The sequence below is a fragment of the Eptatretus burgeri genome, chromosome 1, assembly GCF_056783735.1.
Source record: "Eptatretus burgeri isolate ZD-2024b chromosome 1, Ebu_testis_v1, whole genome shotgun sequence".
In the NCBI taxonomy this organism is placed as follows: domain Eukaryota; kingdom Metazoa; phylum Chordata; class Myxini; order Myxiniformes; family Myxinidae; genus Eptatretus; species Eptatretus burgeri.
In genome coordinates, this window is record NC_140961.1 from 6,961,828 (window position 1) to 6,982,774 (window position 20,947).

The window sequence follows — 20,947 nt, forward strand, 5'->3', positions numbered from 1 at the left end:
CTACCATCTTCCTCCTACTTTAGCCAATCCAAATTCACCATACACCTTCATAGCTTTTTTCCTCAACTTTTCCTTTACCTATCTTACCTAATCTTAAAAAAAAACGGTGTCTTTGTGCCTCATCCCATCACCACCGAGCCTTTTCTCTTCCACATCCGGCCTTCTCACCAAGCTCTTCTGCAATCCCCCACACTGTCAGTCAACATCTCTCCCCACCTCCCCCTTCCCCTTCCTCCCTTGTGCTGCCATCCACGCTCCCCTCCCCTGTATCCAAAGCCTCCTCCCCTCCCTCTTCCTTAAAGGTGTGGACATATAACATCCGGGGCCTTCACTCAAACCTGACCTCTTTCCACACAGGTTGCCACTGACAAACTAGACATATTCTGTTTAACAGAAACTTTCTTCCTTCAATACGTTTCTGACTCCTTCATTTCTCTCCCTCATTATTCCCTCCTCCGGTTTGACAGACCTGAGCCTCGTCCTGGTGGAGGAGTTGCTCTCTTCATCAAAAACTCTATTTCTCACTCTCCATGCACTTTCACACCCCACACCCCCAGGAATACCTCTGGCTACGGCTTCCCCTCCACTCCCAGCTCATGTTTACATGAGTGTTGCACCGTTCACCAAACAGTGATGACTCAATTCACCAAACAGTGATCTCGCTCTTCAAAAACATGGACCAACTTCTCTCCTCTCATCCCAACTCTCTCTTCCCCATATGTGGTGACTTCAACTGTCATCATGCCAGTTGGTTCGATGTGGGTACCTCTCTCACCTGCCATGGAACTTCAGTAAAAGACTTCTGCGACTCATTGGGACTGACACAATCTGTCAACTTCCCGACCTGGATCTCAACCAATGGTACTCCATCTCTTCTGGATCTGATTAAGAACAATTTCCCTGAAAATATCAGCTTTTTTTCCTCTGCTCCAATCGGTTCATCTGACCACGTCCTTGTCAAAGTCAACATCTCTCCGGCTGTTATTGGAGAACCTCCTCAGTGCCGTTGACTCAGGCATTTCACTCAGGCTGATTGGCAGGGTCTCCAAGCAGCCATCAAACTTCTAGACTGGTCTCCCATCTCTACTTTCTCTAACATCAACTCATCCTGGGAATTCTTTCATAGAAACTTGCTCTCCCTCATGCACAGATTTATGCATCTCATCTTCAGTTGTCATACCTTTCCTCCCGCCCATGGTACACTGAAGCTTGTGACGAGGGAATTGTCCTGGAACAACTTGCCTTCACCTCATGGAAAGCAAATGCAAGGCAATCTCAGTTTCCTCCACAAAGCTCAGAACAAGTGTGTGTGTAACCTGAGGAGAGCCAGGAAACAACATCTTTCTTATTTCAAATCTGGACCCTCAAACCTGTCTCCCTCCTCCAAATCCTGGTGGCAGCGAGTTAAGTCTGTTTCTGGTGTATGTTTCCCCCTCCATCCCCTCCCTTAATACAAATGGCCTCACAGCTGACACTGCACGTGAAAATGCTGAATGCCAAAACTATGCGTTTGCTTATAAATCTTGTGTCCCAAACCCATCAGTTTCTGTCCCCACCTTACCGAGTCACACCCAGATGTTCCTTGTCTCAACATGGTGGACAGCTTTGTGTCAAAATTCAACTCTGATTCTGCAACCGGTCCAGTTGGCATCAGCCCATGTGTTCAAAAAGCCTGATCTGCTGCTCTGTTGCTCACCCTCTCTCTGTTCTGTTCACCCCCTCATTTGCTCAAGGTCATCTGCCCTCTGATTTGAAATTGGCTAACATGACCACTTTGCATAAAAAGGTGCAAAAATAGATCCTTGCAACTTCAGACCAATCGACCTTCTCCCAATCATCAGCAAGGTTATGGAATCAATCATCGCTTCAGACATTAAATCCTTCCTCTTCTCCATTGGCCTGACTTCCGATCATCAATTTAGGTTCAGACCAGGTCACTCTACCCTGGACATGCTGCTCCAGCTTTGCAAACAATGCCTGGAGGTCCTTAATGCCAGACATGAGATCAGAGCCATTTCCCAAGACATATCGCAAGCTTTTGATGCCGTCTGGCATCCTGCACTGCCCAAGAAACTCTCTTCCCATGGTATCCAAGGCATTCTTCACACATGGCTCCCAGACATCCTCTCTTGTTCTTGCCCTTAATGGAATTCTCTCATCCCCTCTTCCTGTCCAGGATGGAGTTCCTCAAGGCAGTGTTCTGGGCCCTGAGCTATTTCTGTTTATGAGCAACGATCTCTCCGACTCTCTGGAAAATCCTGTTTATCAATTTGTTGATGACTCCATCCTCTGTCGTACCATCTGTTAACCCTCTGATCAGCAGGCAGCAGCCTCTTCACTCTCTGCAGATCTGGATAAAATCACAAGGTGGTCCAAAACTTGGAACTTATATTTCAATCCTGACAAATCTCACAATCTCACTATGTCTCTCAAAAAGGACCGTCTGGAACCCCCCCCCCCCCAATCTACTTTCTCAATAACCCCCTTGAAGAAGTCCTTTCATTCAAACTTTTGGGCCTCACTATCTGCGATGATTTTTCCTGGGAAAGCCATATTTCCGAACCTGCCTCCAAAGCCAGTCGCTGACTGAGCATCCTCCATCGTGCAAAGTCCTTCCTTTGCACACCTGAGCTCCTGATGACGTACAAAGCTTTCATCTGCAGCCTGATGGAGTTGTGCCCTACCCTCTATGCTGGTGCTCCCACCTCTCACCTTTCTTCACGCTGTGGAATCCAAGGCATTTAGAATCATTGGTATCTCCCGCGATGAGGCTGAGTCTTTGGGTCTCACCTTGGCAGTCAGATGAGGCTCAGAATATCACCTTAGCAGTGGCACATTCATGTCTCCGCATGTTGTGAGCCAGACGTCGTTAAACATCTGGGTCGGGCCTGGGGAGTCATGGGTTCACTGGATCACGGGGTGTGATGCTGTCGGTACTAATGCAGGATGAGGAAAATGCGAGTCTAAGTCCTTGGTCTTTCCAGTCTTGTTCTTCAGATGCGGATTTGGTTTCTGACTGAGGATCTGAGACTTCTTAACTTCTTCAGATTTAACATCTTCAGTAACGTATCTCTTCGGAGAATCCGTGGCCATCCCTGGTCAGATTATGTGTCCATAGAGTGGTTGCTGAGAGAGACTCAGATGAGATTTGTTTCCTGTATTGTCCACGAGCATCAGCTGTGGCCTCATGGACATGTGTCTCGTTTTCCTGATGCTGATCATGCTCACAAGTTTCTCTCAGTGAGGGAGCCTCGTGAGTGGAGGAGGTCAACTGGCTGACTACGTGCCTCGTGGTGGTTGCAGCAGGTTGATCGGCATCTCAAGGAGATGTGGATGGGCCAGGCATCTGCCTGGGGGATGGCCAGACAGAGGCTCCTCAAGTACAGGCGGAAAGCGGATGCAGCAACTCGCTGCTCCGGCACATGCTTCCAAACCTGACTGACCTGGGATGTGAAACACATTCTTTGGGGTGCACTGACTTTTGTGAAACATTTTGTGGATGGTGGGGAGTTTCCTTATTTTAATATCTGGCTAATCGATTTCTGCTTGTGGCCAGTTTACTATTCCGCAGCTGGATTGGAACACTGGTACTGCGAGTTGGTTGATGACTTGGATTGTGTTCCTTGGGGAGAGACTTTTTCAGGATCAGCTTTGTTCTGCACAGGTATTCTTTGGTAATTATTTTGTGCATTTTTTGTGACATATTTGGTGGCCTTCTTCTACTCCAAGGTATTTGGAAGATGCTTTATTGTCTTGCTCCTGCATTGTAACTCGGCCTATGTTAAAATGTTACTCCTGCATTGTAACTAAAAAACATGGCACATTTATTTCAGCCAAATTCCATTTTGATGTCGTCAGAATACCCTTTCACTAATTTGAGTTGTTCTGCCAATTTGTTGTCGCTTGGTGCATAGAGTTTCAAATCATCCATGTACAATAGATGTGTCGCTTTCCCTATCTCCTTGGACGTTCTCTTATTGGATGTGAGGGTGTATCCACATCCTTGCTCATTAATAAGGTTGCTCAGTGGGTCCACGGCCAGGTAAAACAGCAGCGGTGAAAGGCTGTCTCCCTGGAAGATCTCACGACGTATATTCACTCCTGGTATTTCGATCTTTCCTCACGAGTGTTGTCATATCAATGCGGTATTCCGTAGATCCATTTCTTTCTTAATCACTTTGATTATTTGGGGGTTAATCATGTACAATTGCGTGCATTTTATCATGCGTCCCTTGGCGTACTGATTTTATCATCCATGAATGTTGTGTTAGGTGGTGGTTTATTATTTCTGTGATTCCCACGAGAAGTTTGTATGATGTTGAGACATGTAATTGGTCCATACTTGTGTGGTGCTCGTCTATTAACTTGGCTTCTTGGATAAGTTTGTTGAATGTTCAATTGTGGTGATTGTGGAGAGCATCGAGTTGCTTTCGCCAGAAGTCTGGAATTCCATCTGGGCCTGGGCTTTAAAAATTCCACATTTGTACCCTCGCCGTGGAAGAGGGTATTGCGTTTGGTTCCATTTGTTTGTCTGTCTGTCTGTCTGTTTGTTTGTCCGCACAGAACTTTCATGTTTTTCTCTGCAACCAGTTGTCAGATTAAGACGAAATTTTCACCAGATGTGTGACGACTCATGTAGAATGTTATAATCATAATTATGATGTCATAGGTCACATGGTGTGGCAGCCATGTTGGAAAAATGGGAAAAATTTGGACCTCTGTATCTCTGAAACTACACAAAGGAAATAATTGAAACTTGGCATAAAGCAAGAACTCCTCATGGGGAATGAGACTTATTTCTGGGTGATGTCATAGATGCCATCATTATGAAATAATTGCATATGTTGAATGCTACATCTGCTCAGTATAAAAATTTGAGGGCCATCAAGAGACAAAATGGCCCACAGAAAACATTTTGATGGCGTCATCGGTCACATGATTTGACAGCCATTTTTTTTTCCCCTCAACCTTCAAAAATCTTCTTCTCTGAAGTGGCTCAACAGATTGAGGCAAAACTTTACACCTATGACCACCTATCCATGAAGAACAAAAGTAGGGTTGGGCACACATCGACTTTTTCTCTGTTTTCCCATTGAAAGGAGTGTTTTTTGTGGCCATTTTTCACGCTGATCACAAATCCGTGAAATTTTTGACGTAGGATGATGTCTTCGGTTGGTAAAATGCAAAAATTCAAAATGGCCGCCAAATTTACCCACTTTTCATGTAAAATTTGATAATTATGGCTTACTAGGGCATGTAATAGTATTACTAAGACATCATCCGAGGTCAAAATTTTCAACAGATTCGTGATCAGCATGAAAAATGGCCATAAAAAAACACTCCTTTCAATGGGACAACAGAGAAAAAGTCGATGTGTGCCCAACCCTAATATTACATGCCCAAGTAAACCATAATTATCAAATTTTACATGAAAAGTGGGTAAATTTGCTGGCCATTTTGAATTTTTGCATTTTACCAACCAAAGACATCATCCTACGTCAAACATTTCTACAGATTCGTGATAAGCATGAAAAATGGCCATAAAAAACACTCCTTTTAACGGGACAACAGAGAAAAAGTCGATGTGTGCCCAACCCTAATATTACATGCCCTAGTAAGCCATAATTATCAAATTTTACCTGAAAAGTGGGTAAATTTGGCGGCCATTTTGAATTTTTGCATTTTACCAACCTAAGATATCATCCTATGTCAAAAAGTTCAACGGATTTGTGATCAGTGTGAAATTTGGCCATAAAAAACGCTCCTTTCAAAAAAAGTATGGTTGTATGCCCAACCCTAACAAAAGGTTCACACATATGATGTCATAGGTCACATTTGGCAGCCATATTGGCAGCCATATTGGATTTACCCTAAAATCTCTAAAAATCTTCTCCAGAACGAATGTAAAAATCGAGGGGAAGCTTCACACCAATGTTCCCCGAGCCATAGGTGTACAAGTCTGTTGAGGAATAATTGATAGGTCACATGGTTTGGCAGCCATATGAGATTGATGAAAAATATTAAATGGTGTTTTCTCTGGAACCGCTTAATCAATCGACATGAAACCTCCTAATTGGGATCGAGTAGTTATGTAGAATACAGGTTTTAAATTTCAACTTGATCGGATGCATGATCTGGCAGCTAGAATTATTTAATTTTTCGATATGGGTTGTTTTTTGTTTTTTTTAATATATATATATATATATATATATATATATATATATATATATATATATATATATATATATTAATAAGGCTCACTTGGCTGTGCCTGGATGGGTTTGAGGGTAGAGGAGTAGCAGCTGAAATGTGAATCCTCTGCAGGTTCCTTCTAATGACTTCATCTTTGCTTTTTGGTTGTTTGGGTTCCTTCTGATTACTCCGATGCAGGACTGACTGTACCTGTTTGGTCTTCCTTTTGATTATTCCTGCGCTTTCGAAGAAAAGCGGGAATATTGTGATTGTCTCCGCCGTCCGTCCGTCCGTCCGTACGTCCGTCCGTCCGTACGTACGTCCGTACGTCCGTCTGTCTTACCCTGTAACTCCTACACCATTTGAAATAGGAACTTGAAACTTAGGGACATAGTAGAAAAATGAATGGGGAAGTGCACAACACATTCGGATTTTTGATATGACCCCCAGGAGCCGGGCCAGAGGGGTTGGGGTCATGGGGGTCGATTTTTAACCTCCGCCATCAAAGATGGACGGAGGTTACTGTTTTCACCCCTGTTTGTTTGTTTGTTTGTTTGTTTGTGAACAGTATTATCGAAAAACTCCTGGACAGATTTCAACGAAACTTGGTGGGGGGATTAAGTATGGTCCAAGGATCATGCCATTAGATTTTGGACCGAGTCCAAAATCCAATATGGCCGCTATGGCGGCCATTTTGAAAAAATATTTGAATTTTTGTTTTTGCATTTCTACATGTTTTAAGTGATTTCCAACCCCCCCCACCTCCCCCCCAAAAAAAATTTGTTAGAGAAAAAAAATTACAAATTTTGCAACTTTTTTTTCAAAAAAATTTCGATTTTTTTTGGGCATTTCTACATGCGCATCGATCTAGTTTAGTTTATTCAATCGTGGTTCAGTAGAGTCTGATCCGTTTTGACCTACAATGAATAGGTTATCAGGTTCACTTCAGTGACCAAGCAGTATTGGCGGCGGAGGTTTTGCACTCCACCAAGTGCTCCCCCTCTAGTTTTAAAGTGTATTTACCATTGTATATGGTAAATTCTTTTATACAGAACTTACTTATGTGGCCCCCATGAGTGACAAACAGTCACAGGTTTTACTGTATTTATCTAATTGATTATGAATAATTATAAATAATATTATACACTTCATTCCTATGATTAAATCGATGCACAGTTCTATATTGCTGGACAGTGTTAAATTAATGTTTTATGAAATGTTGACATGCTTGCAATGACTTCTGATTTAAGAAACATCTTAAGTCTTTGGTGATAAAGCACATCAAATAGAAAAGAATAGTCAATCCATTTTGCAAGATAAAATTTCACTGAGCGTTAATGGGACAAAGCAGTGCGCATGGGAAAATGCGATGGTGTGCCATCGACAATGTAGTTCGAGTTTGTGTTGTATTTCCTTTCACATAGTTACAAAGGCAAAGGCAATGTACAAAAGGCTAAAAAAAATTCAACTTTTTTAATCAAAATTTTCAAATTTGTTTTTGATTCAAACACACACAGGCACTCACGGATGAACCGCTGAAAGTGTGTGAAGATCTGTTCAACCATCTCTGAGAAAAATGGTCACACACACACACACACACACACACACACACACACACACACACACACACAGCTCTCTTATAGTGTAGATCACTGTGGGTGTTTTGCTTTATTGTTTATTCTTTTCCAATTGTTGGATGCATTCCGCCACCTCCATTGTGCTCTTTTGGGTTTTCATAAATTATTTTCCAGAAATCTTCAAGTTTATCTTTTTCAGGGGGATTTGATACATTTCGATTTTGTTTCCCTTGTTTGAGGTCGAATCTTTACACGTTATTTTCAAATATGTGGTTTTGTTTTCTCCCGCTGTTGACTTCGTTTTCCTCCATTCTATAATTTCTATATTTGTTTGTTTTCAGCCACCATTTCCTGTACGCCTTTGTCCTCGTTTTTATCGTTGTTTTTTATTTGTTGGATTCTCTTCATTAGCTTTGGGCTTCGGTTTCTTATTACCTCCACCACTGAAGATGGAAGGAGGTTATGTTTTCACGCCTCTCTGTCTGTTTGATTGTCTGTCTGTTTGTCTGTGTGCATGATATCTCAAAAACTTGGAGACAGATTCAGATTAAATTTGGTGGGCAGGTTGGGTGTGTGACAAGGACAAACTGATTCGTTTTTAGTGAAGATCCAGATCCGGCAACGAGAATTTTCAAGTGATTCTTCACCATTGAGAGATCAGGCCAAAACGATATATAGGATGATATTTCAAAAATGTATTGGGCCCAATATGTTCTCGTGGATCAGGCGTTGCATGGCTGAGGTATGTGCTCCTCCGAGAGCCCTTGTAGTGTTTAATTGTCGTATTTGTCCCATTTCCTTTTTCAGTTGTTCTCACTGTGTCATCCGTCTCTGTTTCCAGAGTGGACCTTGCTCTCTGCATGGCCTGGTTTGTTCTTCTTGCAGTGTTGCTTTCCTATTCCCTTTCCCCTGAATGAGCAGTATACTTGGGTCGAGATGCAAAGCACACAGTATTGATGTCCTTCAGTGTGTGTGTGTGTGTGTGTGTGTGTGTGTGTGTGTGTGTGTGCACACCCACACACGTCACACACAAATGTGAGTCTGCAGCCCAGTAAAGCAGCCTGCACGAACACAATTGGCCATTGGTAGGAAGCTGTCTTGGATGGTAAATTTCTGGATCATGGTAACAACCCTTATTGTTCAGGTAATGATAATGAGGATTTCTATTGGTAAGACTGAACCTGTCAGTTTTCATACCACAGTAACCTAATGAAAGGTAAAAAAATGTATCTTAAATATTTTTTATGGATTAACAAGGAAGATAGAGTCATATGACAACATGCTTTTTTTCAAAAATATTTCCCATTTCGCATTACTCCAAATGATATGATGGCAAACAAGATAATTTTACAAATCAATTGAAAGTAAATAGGTTCAGTGGTGGAACAATGAAGTTGTGCAGAGTGTGTCATCCCAGCAATTGTGGACTGATAGTCAACTTAAGGAATTAAAATGCTACCTATGTAGTGGGATTCTGAGCTTCAGCAGAGCAAGATAGTCATAGGAGAATTGGCAAGTTGCTTTTGGATTGTCAATAAAAACCCAGCTGGATCATCAATAACCTTCAGGGAGTGGGTTGATCTGCCTTGCCCCTACATGGTCTACATGTGATTAAAGTCTACACATGGGGCTGGAATGATAGCCATGGAGTATACACACACTCCCCTCTGAGCTTTCTAGCCTGGGTTTGAATTTCAGCCCAACTTTGAACTCTCATCCTGGTGTTTTTCAGACAGGGCGAGTCATCGATGTGAGTGCTAGCCCTGAGATGGACGTTAAACTGGGCTTCCCATCTGCTGGCATGAGATGGACGTTAAATTTGCCATGCTGTCTTTTGAGAAGAGTAAGCAAGCTATCGCTGGAACCATAAACAAGTTCTAATTTCCTACTCGAACATATAGGGGGCACTGCATCATCATCACAGCTGTGACCCCAGCAAATGATGCTTCGCTTACGAATGAAGAAGTCTACATATTGTTTGACACTTCATGTCACCATGGCGGGGCTACTTGATCTGGCCATTAAAATGCTTCCTAGAAAAAGGCAGTTCCACCCCAAAATCCCCATAAACCAAATAAAAACCAGAAGGATAGTGTTATCCCATTTGCAGTTGTGATTATAAGTGAATATAATTAGATGCTTGGTCATTACAGTCACAGAAGAAAGCAGGGACGTGTAACCGTAGAATAGAGTAGCGGTGATCCAAACTGAGCTCCTGTTGGAGGCTCATTATTGTGAAAGCTAAATAAGGTCACATGACATGGGTTTAAAAACCGGAAAAGCCTTCAGGTGACAAATATGTGCGTGCCAAAACTTTACTGATAAATGTACATGTAAATTCGACAAAGTCCCAGCTCAAAGCCTGTTCTTGTAAACGATACCATTGGTTCCTTAAGACTGATGGATGTGCACACTGCAAATGAGACATCTGGTTTAGCAGCTCTTCCTTGAAGGGATGCAACAATGGTAATAAAGATGATGTCATCCATGGGATAGCACTAAGGAGCAGATGCTCCATATGTAATTTCCACTCGTAAATGTCACCTGATGTTCACGTTACCTGTCTCGTACACGGCCTCCGAAACGGATGTGTAGAATTTCTCAACAGTGTACTGGGCCAGCTTCAGGGAGTCTAAACCTCTGACGGAATCATTCCCCCGTGTCCAGTAGAAAACCATGTCATCTGTGTTGTAACCCCCTGCAAAAGAACATGAGGCCACGTCATGAAATATTAAACACACCCAACCCCACCGCATTAAAATGCCATACAAGAACAATCTTATTTCATTCTGATTAGATTTATGTGAAGCAATGGTGACATATTCCTCTGATATATAGTGGAAATTAAACCTGCAGGAATGTCTTCACCAAGTTAACACTGCAGGCACAGAGATTCATTGAACAGATGAAGTTACACATGTTAATGGCATGATAAGTACAAATGTTCTTCATATTCAGTGTGCTCCTGTTTGACTCCCTGTGACCAGCCATCCCATATTTTATGGCAATGTCCCGTTTTATAGTGAAGTGTCTTGCGTTTCGTTTCAAAGCTTCCTGGGATGCCATTTGTGCCGTTTTCTTAGTACTTTGGCTTATTTCGGTCATGATGCCGATTACCATGACATGGCTGGCTTGTACATACACAGTGTGATCTCAGCAAGCTCTCGCAGTCATCTCAGGCATATTTAAATCCAGTACTTTAACCTCACAGTTTATTTATATAGTTAAAACCTCCATCGCTTCAGGACGCTTCACCCCCTGATCCCTCCAGAGGGCACCGCTCCTTCACCCTGCAAGGGGAGCATACAGCAGCCCTTTTCACTCCTGCTTGAGTGTCCGTTATTTATTCTCATGAGACCGGGTCACCCGAGCTTGACTTGTGTGGTGAAAACAATAATGGAGGTCTCGAGCATACCGAGTGAGGACAGGTTCACCGATTTCAAATTGAGGGAGAGAGGCACAGACTTATTATAAACCAGGAAATGCCACCCAATGCTTTACTGACGGAAAGACTAAGGGGGAGGGGAGGGGGGGAAGAAGGGGGAGAGAGAGAGAGAGGGGGTAGGGGAGAGTGAGGAGGTGGAGTGGGGAAGAGACAGAGGGGGGAGGGAAAGTGAAGAGGGATTGAGAGTGAGATGAGGGAAGGGAATGGAGACATGTGGTGAAGCATTAATTACGATTCATACTGTCTCATCAAAATGCTTCTGCAGAGAATAACAGTGAAGATGGAAACAAAATAATGTCTGAAATCTATTTTCTACCGGTCATACTATAAATACCACCCGGAGATAAACACCACCAGACATGTCCCGAGATAAACACCACCCAGACACGTCGAGGGATAAACACCACATGGACGTGTCCGGAGCTAAGCCGTCTGTAGAAAAACACCACCCAGACATGTCTGGAGGCAAACACCGCCCAGACATGTCTGGAGCCAAACACTGCCCAGGCATGTCTGGAGACAAACACCGCCCAGGCATGTCTGGAGACAAACACCGCCCAGGCATGTCTGGAGACAAACACCGCCCAGGCATGTCTGGAGACAAACACCGCCCAGGAATGTCTGGAGACAAACACCGCCCAGACATGTCTGGAGACAAAAACCGCCCAGACATGTCTGGAGACAAACACCGCCCAGGCATGTCTGGAGACAAACACCGCCCAGACATGTCTGGAGACAAACACCGCCCAGACATGTCTGGAGACAAACACCGCCCAGACATGTCTGGAGACAAAAACCGCCCAGACATGTGTGGAGACAAACACTGCCCAGGCATGTCTGGAGACAAACACCGCCAAACATAAACACCACTGAGACATGTCCAGAAAGAGAGAGAGACAGAGAGATGTGTGGCAGGGTGCTGAACTTCTATTATGAGGGGGCGCAGCGAGGATGGCACAGAGAGAGGGAGAGATGGGGGGAGCGGAGTTAGCAGAGAGAAAATGTTATGCTTTATGAACACAATATATATATATATATATATATATATATATATATATATATATATATATATATATATATATATATATATATATATATATATATATATATATATATATATATATATATATTGCGGTGCAAGGCGATTCATATCATGGGGTTCGGAGCGAGACAATTCCGCAGATTGAAACCATCTTGCCGGAAGCGGCTCCACTCCAATTCCGGCCATCACGGCCGGGCTGCACAGTGACCGGGGCCAATCAGAGTGCCCGATTTAGGTGACGACACATAGCTTCGGGGTGGCGCCCCCACTCTGCACCGCGGGGTTTATAAAAGGTGGGTATCTCTCTCTCTCTCTCTCTCTCTCTCTCTCTCTCTCTCTCTCTCTCTCTCTCTCTCTCTCTCTCTCTCTCTCTCTCTCAACAATTCGCCTGCTGACTCCGCCTTTCTTCACCAATTCACCTGCTGACTCCGCCTTTTTTCACCAATTCCCCTGCTGACTCCACCTTTCTTCACCAAGTCGCCTGCTGACTCCACCTTTCTTCACCAATTCGCCTGCTGACTCCGCCTTTCTTCACCAAGTCGCCTGCTGACTCCGCCTTTCTTCACCAAGTCGCCTGCTGACTCCGCCTTTCTTCACCAATTCCCCTGCTGACTCCGCCTTTCTTCACCAATTCGCCTGCTGATTCCGCCTTTCTTCACCAAGTCGCCTGCTGACTCCGCCTTTCTTCACCAATTCGCCTGCTGACTCCGCCTTTCTTCAGCAATTCCCCTGCCTACTACGCCTTTCTTCACCAATTCACCTGCTGACTCTGCCTTTCTTGACCAATTTGCCTGCTGACTCCGCCTTTCTTTACCAATTTGCCTGCTGACTCCGCGTTTCTTCACCAAGTCGCCTGCTGACTCCGCCTTTCTTCACGAATTCCCCTGCTGACTCCGCCTTTCTTCACCAAGTCGCCTGCTGACTCCGCCTTTCTTCACCAATTCCCCTGCTGACTCCGCCTTTCTTCACCAATTCGCCTGCTGACTCCGCCTTTCTTCACCAAGTCGCCTGCTGATTCCGCCTTTCTTCACCAATTCACCTGCTGACTCTGCCTTTCTTGACCAATTTGCCTGCTGACTCCGCCTTTCTTTACCAATTTGCCTGCTGACTCCGCGTTTCTTCACCAAGTCGCCTGCTGACTCCGCCTTTCTTCACGAATTCCCCTGCTGACTCCGCCTTTCTTCACCAAGTCGCCTGCTGACTCCGCCTTTCTTCACCAATTCCCCTGCTGACTCCGCCTTTCTTCACCAATTCGCCTGCTGACTCCGCCTTTCTTCACCAAGTCGCCTGCTGACTCCGCCTTTCTTCACCAATTCCCCTGCTGACTCCGCCTTTCTTCACCAAGTCGCCTGCTGACTCCGCCTTTCTTCACCAATTCACCTGCTGACTCTGCCTTTCTTGACCAATTCGCCTGCTGACTCCGCCTTTCTTTACCAATTCGCCTGCTGACTCCGCCTTTCTTCACGAACTCGCCTGCTGACTCCGCCTTTCTTCACGAACTCGCCTGCTGACTCTGCCTTTCTTTACCAATTCGCCTCCTGACTCCACCTTTCTTCACCAAGTCGCCTGGTGACTCCGTCTTTCTTCACCAATTCACCTGCTGACTCCGCCTTTCTTCACCAAGTCGCCTGCTGACTCCGCCTTTCTTCACCAATTCACCTGCAGACTCTGCCTTTCTTCACCAATTCACCTGCTGACACCGCCTTTCTTCACCAAGTCGCCTGCTGACTCCGCCTTTCTTCACCAAGTCGCCTGCTGACTCGCCTTTCTTCACCAAGTCGCCTGCTGACTCCGCCTTTCTTCACCAAGTTGCCTGCTGACTCCGCCTTTCTTCACCAATTCACCTGCTGACTCCGCCTTTCTTCACCAAGTTGCCTGCTGACTCCGCCTTTCTTCACCAATTCACCTGCTGACTCCGCCTTTCTTCACCAAGTTGCCTGCTGACTCGCCTTTCTTCACCAATTCGCCTGTTGACTCCGCCTTTCTTCACCAAGTTGCCTGCTGACTCCGCCTTTCTTCACCAATTCACCTGCTGACTCCGCCTTTCTTCACCAAGTTGCCTGCTGACTCCGCCTTTCTTCACCAAGTTGCCTGCTGACTCCACCTTTCTTCACCAATTCGCCTGCTGACTCCGCCTTTCTTCACCAAGTTGCCTGCTGACTCCGCCTTTCTTCACCAAGTCGCCTGCTGACTCCGCCTTTCTTCACCAATTCACCTGCTGATTCCGCCTTTCTTCAACAATTCGCCTGCTGACTCCGCCTTTCTTCACCAATTCACCTGCTGACTCCGCCTTTCTTCACCAATTCCCCTGCTGACTCTGCCTTTCTTCACCAATTCGCCTGCTGACTCTGCCTTTCTTCACCAAGTCACCTGCTGACTCTGCCTTTCTTCTCGAATTCAACTGCTGACTCCGCCTTTCTTCACCAAGTCGCCTGCTGACTCCGCCTTTCTTCACCAAGTCACCTGCTGACTCTGCCTTTCTTCTCGAATTCAACTGCTGATTCCGCCTTTCTTTACCAATTCACCTGCTGACTCCGCCTTTTTTTACCAATTCACCTGCTGACTCCACCTTTCTTCACCAATTCACCTGCTGACTCCGCCTTTCTTCACCAATTCCGCTGCTGATTCCGCCTTTCTTCACCAATTCACCTGCTGATTCTGCCTTTCTTCACCAATTCACCTGCTGATTCCGCCTTTCTTCACCAATTCACCTGCTGATTCCGCCTTTCTTCACCAATTCACCTGCTGATTCCGGCTTTCTTCACCAATTCACCTGCTGATTCTGCCTTTCTTCACCAATTCACCTGCTGATTCCGCCTTTCTTCACCAATTCACCAGCTGATTCCGCCTTTCTTCACCAATTCCCCTGCTGACTCCGCCTTTCTTCACCAAGTTGCCTGCTGACTCCGCCTTTCTTCACCAATTCACCTGCTGACTCCGCCTTTCTTCACCAAGTTGCCTGCTGACTCCGCCTTTCTTCACCAATTCGCCTGCTGACTCCGCCTTTCTTCACCAATTCCCCTGCTGACTCCGCCTTTCTTCACCAAGTCGCCTGCTGACTCCGCCTTTCTTCACCAAGTCGCCTGCTGACTCCGCCTTTCTTCACCAAGTCGCCTGCTGACTCCGCCTTTCTTCACCAAGTCGCCTGCTGACTCCGCCTTTCTTCACCAATTCACCTGCTGACTCTGCCTTTCTTGACCAATTCGCCTGCTGACTCCGCCTTTCTTTACCAATTCGCCTGCTGACTCCGCCTTTCTTCACGAACTCGCCTGCTGACTCCGCCTTTCTTCACGAACTCGCCTGCTGACTCTGCCTTTCTTTACCAATTCGCCTCCTGACTCCACCTTTCTTCACCAAGTCGCCTGGTGACTCCGTCTTTCTTCACCAATTCACCTGCTGACTCCGCCTTTCTTCACCAAGTCGCCTGCTGACTCCGCCTTTCTTCACCAATTCACCTGCAGACTCTGCCTTTCTTCACCAATTCACCTGCTGACACCGCCTTTCTTCACCAAGTCGCCTGCTGACTCCGCCTTTCTTCACCAAGTCGCCTGCTGACTCGCCTTTCTTCACCAAGTCGCCTGCTGACTCCGCCTTTCTTCACCAAGTTGCCTGCTGACTCCGCCTTTCTTCACCAATTCACCTGCTGACTCCGCCTTTCTTCACCAAGTTGCCTGCTGACTCCGCCTTTCTTCACCAATTCACCTGCTGACTCCGCCTTTCTTCACCAAGTTGCCTGCTGACTCGCCTTTCTTCACCAATTCGCCTGTTGACTCCGCCTTTCTTCACCAAGTTGCCTGCTGACTCCGCCTTTCTTCACCAATTCACCTGCTGACTCCGCCTTTCTTCACCAAGTTGCCTGCTGACTCCGCCTTTCTTCACCAAGTTGCCTGCTGACTCCACCTTTCTTCACCAATTCGCCTGCTGACTCCGCCTTTCTTCACCAAGTTGCCTGCTGACTCCGCCTTTCTTCACCAAGTCGCCTGCTGACTCCGCCTTTCTTCACCAATTCACCTGCTGACTCCGCCTTTCTTCACCAATTCACCTGCTGACTCCGCCTTTCTTCACCAATTCCCCTGCTGACTCTGCCTTTCTTCACCAATTCGCCTGCTGACTCTGCCTTTCTTCACCAAGTCACCTGCTGACTCTGCCTTTCTTCTCGAATTCAACTGCTGACTCCGCCTTTCTTCACCAAGTCGCCTGCTGACTCCGCCTTTCTTCACCAAGTCACCTGCTGACTCTGCCTTTCTTCTCGAATTCAACTGCTGATTCCGCCTTTCTTTACCAATTCACCTGCTGACTCCGCCTTTTTTTACCAATTCACCTGCTGACTCCACCTTTCTTCACCAATTCACCTGCTGACTCCGCCTTTCTTCACCAATTCCGCTGCTGATTCCGCCTTTCTTCACCAATTCACCTGCTGATTCTGCCTTTCTTCACCAATTCACCTGCTGATTCCGCCTTTCTTCACCAATTCACCTGCTGATTCCGCCTTTCTTCACCAATTCACCTGCTGATTCCGGCTTTCTTCACCAATTCACCTGCTGATTCTGCCTTTCTTCACCAATTCACCTGCTGATTCCGCCTTTCTTCACCAATTCACCAGCTGATTCCGCCTTTCTTCACCAATTCCCCTGCTGACTCCGCCTTTCTTCACCAAGTTGCCTGCTGACTCCGCCTTTCTTCACCAATTCACCTGCTGACTCCGCCTTTCTTCACCAAGTTGCCTGCTGACTCCGCCTTTCTTCACCAATTCGCCTGCTGACTCCGCCTTTCTTCACCAATTCCCCTGCTGACTCCGCCTTTCTTCACCAAGTCGCCTGCAGACTCCGCCTTTCTTCACCAATTCGCCTGCTGATTCCGCCTTTCTTCACCAAGTCACCTGCTGACTCCGCCTTTCTTCACGAACTCTCCTGCTGACTCCGCCTTTCTTCACCAATTCACCTGCTGACTCTGCCTTTCTTGACCAATTCGCCTGCTGACTCCGCCTTTCTTTACCAATTCGCCTGCTGACTCCGCCTTTCTTCACAAATTCACCTGCTGACTCCGCCTTTCTTCCCCAATTCACCTGCTGACTCCGCCTTTCTTCACGAACTCGCCTGCTGACTCTGCCTTTCTTTACCAATTCGCCTGCTGACTCCGCCTTTCTTTACCAATTCGCCTCCTGACTCCACCTTTCTTCACCAAGTCGCCTGGTGACTCCGTCTTTCTTCACCAATTCACCTGCTGACTCCGCCTTTCTTCACCAAGTCGCCTGCTGACTCCGCCTTTCTTCACCAATTCACCTGCAGACTCTGCCTTTCTTCACCAATTCACCTGCTGACACCGCCTTTCTTCACCAAGTCGCCTGCTGACTCCGCCTTTCTTCACCAAGTCGCCTGCTGACTCCGCCTTTCTTCACCAAGTCGCCTGCTGACTCCGCCTTTCTTCACCAAGTCGCCTGCTGACTCCGCCTTTCTTCACCAAGTCGCCTGCTGACTCCGCCTTTCTTCACCAATTCACCTGCTGATTCCGCCTTTCTTCACCAATTCACCTGCTGATTTCGCCTTTCTTCAACAATTCGCCTGCTGACTCCGCCTTTCTTCACCAATTCACCTGCTGACTCCGCCTTTCTTCACCAAGTCGCCTGCTGACTCCGCCTTTCTTCACCAATTCACCTGCTGATTCCGCCTTTCTTCACCAATTCACCTGCTGATTCCGCCTTTCTTCAACAATTCGCCTGCTGACTCCGCCTTTCTTCACCAATTCGCCTGCTGACTCCGCCTTTCTTCACCAATTCACCTGCTGACTCCGCCTTTCTTCACCAATTCCCCTGCTGACTCTGCCTTTCTTCACCAAGTCGCCTGCTGACTCCGCCTTTCTTCACCAATTCGCCTGCTGACTCCGCCTTTCTTCACCTAGTCACCTGCTGACTCTGCCTTTCTTCTCGAATTCAACTGCTGATTCCGCCTTTCTTTACCAATTCACCTGCTGACTCCGCCTTTCTTTACCAATTCACCTGCTGACTCCACCTTTCTTCACCAATTCACCTGCTGACTCCGCCTTTCTTCACCAATTCCGCTGCTGATTCCGCCTTTCTTCACCAATTCACCTGCTGATTCTGCCTTTCTTCACCAATTCACCTGCTGATTCCGCCTTTCTTCACCAATTCACCTGCTGATTCCGGCTTTCTTCACCAATTCACCTGCTGATTCTGCCTTTCTTCAACAATTCACCTGCTGATTCCGTCTTTCTTCACCAATTCACCTGCTGATTCTGCCTTTCTTCACCAATTCACCAGCTGATTCCGCCTTTCTTCACCAATTCACCTGCTGATTCTGCCTTTCTTCACCAATTCACCTGCTGACTCCGCCCTTCTTCACCAATTCACCTGCTGACTCCACCTTTCTTCACCAAGTCACCTGCTGACTCCGCCTTTCTTCACCAATTCACCTGCTGACTCCGCCTTTCTTCACCAATTCGCCTGCTGATTCCTCCTTTCTTCACCAATTCACCTGCTGATTCTGCCTTTCTTCACCAATTCACCTGCTGACTCCGCCTTTCTTCAACAATTCACCTGCTGACTCCACCTTTCTTCACCAAGTCACCTGCTGACTCCGCCTTTCTTCACCAATTCACCTGCTGACTCCGCCTTTCTTCACCAATTCGCCTGCTGATTCCTCCTTTCTTTACCAATTCACCTGCTGACTCCACCTTTCTTCACCAATTCACCTGCTGACTCCGCCTTTCTTCACCAATTCGCCTGCTGATTCCTCCTTTCTTTACCAATTCACCTGCTGACTCCACCTTTCTTCACCAAGTCGCCTGCTGACTCCGCCTTTCTTCACAAATTCACCTGCTGATTCCGCCTTTCTTTACCAATTCACCTGCTGACTCCGCCTTTCTTCACCAATTCCCCTGCTGACTCTGCCTTTCTTCACCAATTCGCCTGCTGATTCCGCCTTTCTTCACCAATTCACCTGCTGATTCCGCCTTTCTTCACCAATTCACCTGCTGACTCCGCCTTTCTTCAACAATTCACCTGCTGACTCCTCCTTTCTTCACCAAGTCACCTGCTGACTCCACCTTTCTTCACCAATACACCTGCTGACTCCGCCTTTCTTTACCAAGTCGCCTGCTGACTCCACCTTTCTTCACCAATTCACCTGCTGACTCCGCCTTTCTTCACCAAGTCGCTTGCTGACTCCGCCTTTCTTCACAAATTCACCTGCTGATTCCGCTTTTCTTTACCAATTCACCTGCTGATTCCGCCTTTCTTCACCAATTCACCTGCTGATTCCGCCTTTCTTCACCAATTCACCTGCTGATTCCGCCTTTCTTCACCAATTCACCTGCTGATTCCGCCTTTCTTCACCAATTCACCTGCTGACTCCGCCTTTCTCACCAAATTCGCCTGCTGACTCCGCCTTTCTTCACCAATTCACCTGCTGACTCTGCCTTTCTTCAACAATTCACCTGCTGACTCCGCCTTTCTTCACCAAGTCGTCTGATGACTCCGCCTTTCTTCAACGCCTCATCGCTGACTCTACCCACCCACCTGATCCTGGCTTTTGACTCCGCCTCTCTCCACACACTGATTTCTGACTCCACCCAAGTCCCTCCCTTCACGCCCGATGGTCGCTTCTCATTCTCTGGACCGACGCCTGCTGCAAGAAGTGCCAAGAAGCAAGAGACGATGTGCCAGATGTCAGGGAGGTATTGCCCAGTGGAGCATCTCCCCAAAACGTACTATTAGCGCGGTCAGGAAATCGTGTGAGGTATTGAGACCATTCACCTCATCTCTCCTTTTTCTCTTCCTTAACTCCTCTTCATTGGTGTGTGTGTGTGTGTGTATATGTGTGTGTGTGTGAGTGTGTGTGTGTGTGTGTGCGCGCGCATGCATGTGTGTGTGTGTGTGTGTGTGCGCGCGCATGCATGTGTGTGTGTGTGCGCGCGCGCATGCATGTGTGTGTGTGTGCGCGCGCGCATGCATGTGTGTGTGTGTGCGCATGCGCATGCATGTGTGTGTGTGTGTGGTGTCATGGCACCGATCCTCGCTTAAGTTAAGTTTGTAAAAGAATTATATCGGGATAACTCTGCTCTATGTCTGCTTTTGTAAGTTGCTTGTATTATTGCCGCACCTTTCATATTTCTTCCTATCTCTGCTCACACACAACAATAAAAGCTATATTCACTGTGCCACATATCTTTCCTCACCTGCCTGTTCATGAATTATTGGTATCAATGTTTCCAGCTCGTTTTTGTCTCTTCTTTCATTGATCCAGCATGGTCCATGTCCTAACTTAGCCGGGACTTTATTCCCGATGATCCGTTCCTTTTAGCTGGTAAGTCATTGGCTGCGTCGCTTCGCTACATCTGATCCGGTAAAGTGATCCCGTTCGGACAAGGCGTACCGAGGGCGTGTCCCCCGGTAATTAGGTCATGTGATTAGTTAGGTAACCCGGTTAACCCATAGATGGAGGACCTGAGGTCACGTGGTTGAGTTATTGCCGTTCACGGTCGGTTTGCGACCCGCCGCGTCATGGAATTATCCATGTGCGATAGCCTGTAATTCTGGGAAGTCTGGTGGGAACCTGAAATAGCTTCCCTCCCCCCCTCCCCCCCCCCCGTGGTCTTCTCACCTGACCCCCTACCCGCAACAATATATTTTCCTCCACTGCAAGGCAATGGCCTCCCTCAACTCATCCTAAGAGG

The 20,947-nt window shown here is 46.7% G+C and overlaps 1 protein-coding gene across 1 annotated transcript in view; it reads right to left on the bottom strand.

The window, feature by feature from the left end:
• The window catches only part of GABRP (gamma-aminobutyric acid type A receptor subunit pi), a gene marked incomplete at its 5' end in the record, with an annotated part of 95,162 nt that overhangs the window by 41,577 nt on the left and 32,638 nt on the right, over positions 1-20,947 (bottom strand). The window contains one exon of the mRNA XM_085883102.1: positions 10,330-10,467. Coding sequence (XP_085739228.1) covers positions 10,330-10,467 — 138 coding nt within the window. The remainder of the gene's footprint in view (positions 1-10,329; positions 10,468-20,947) is intronic.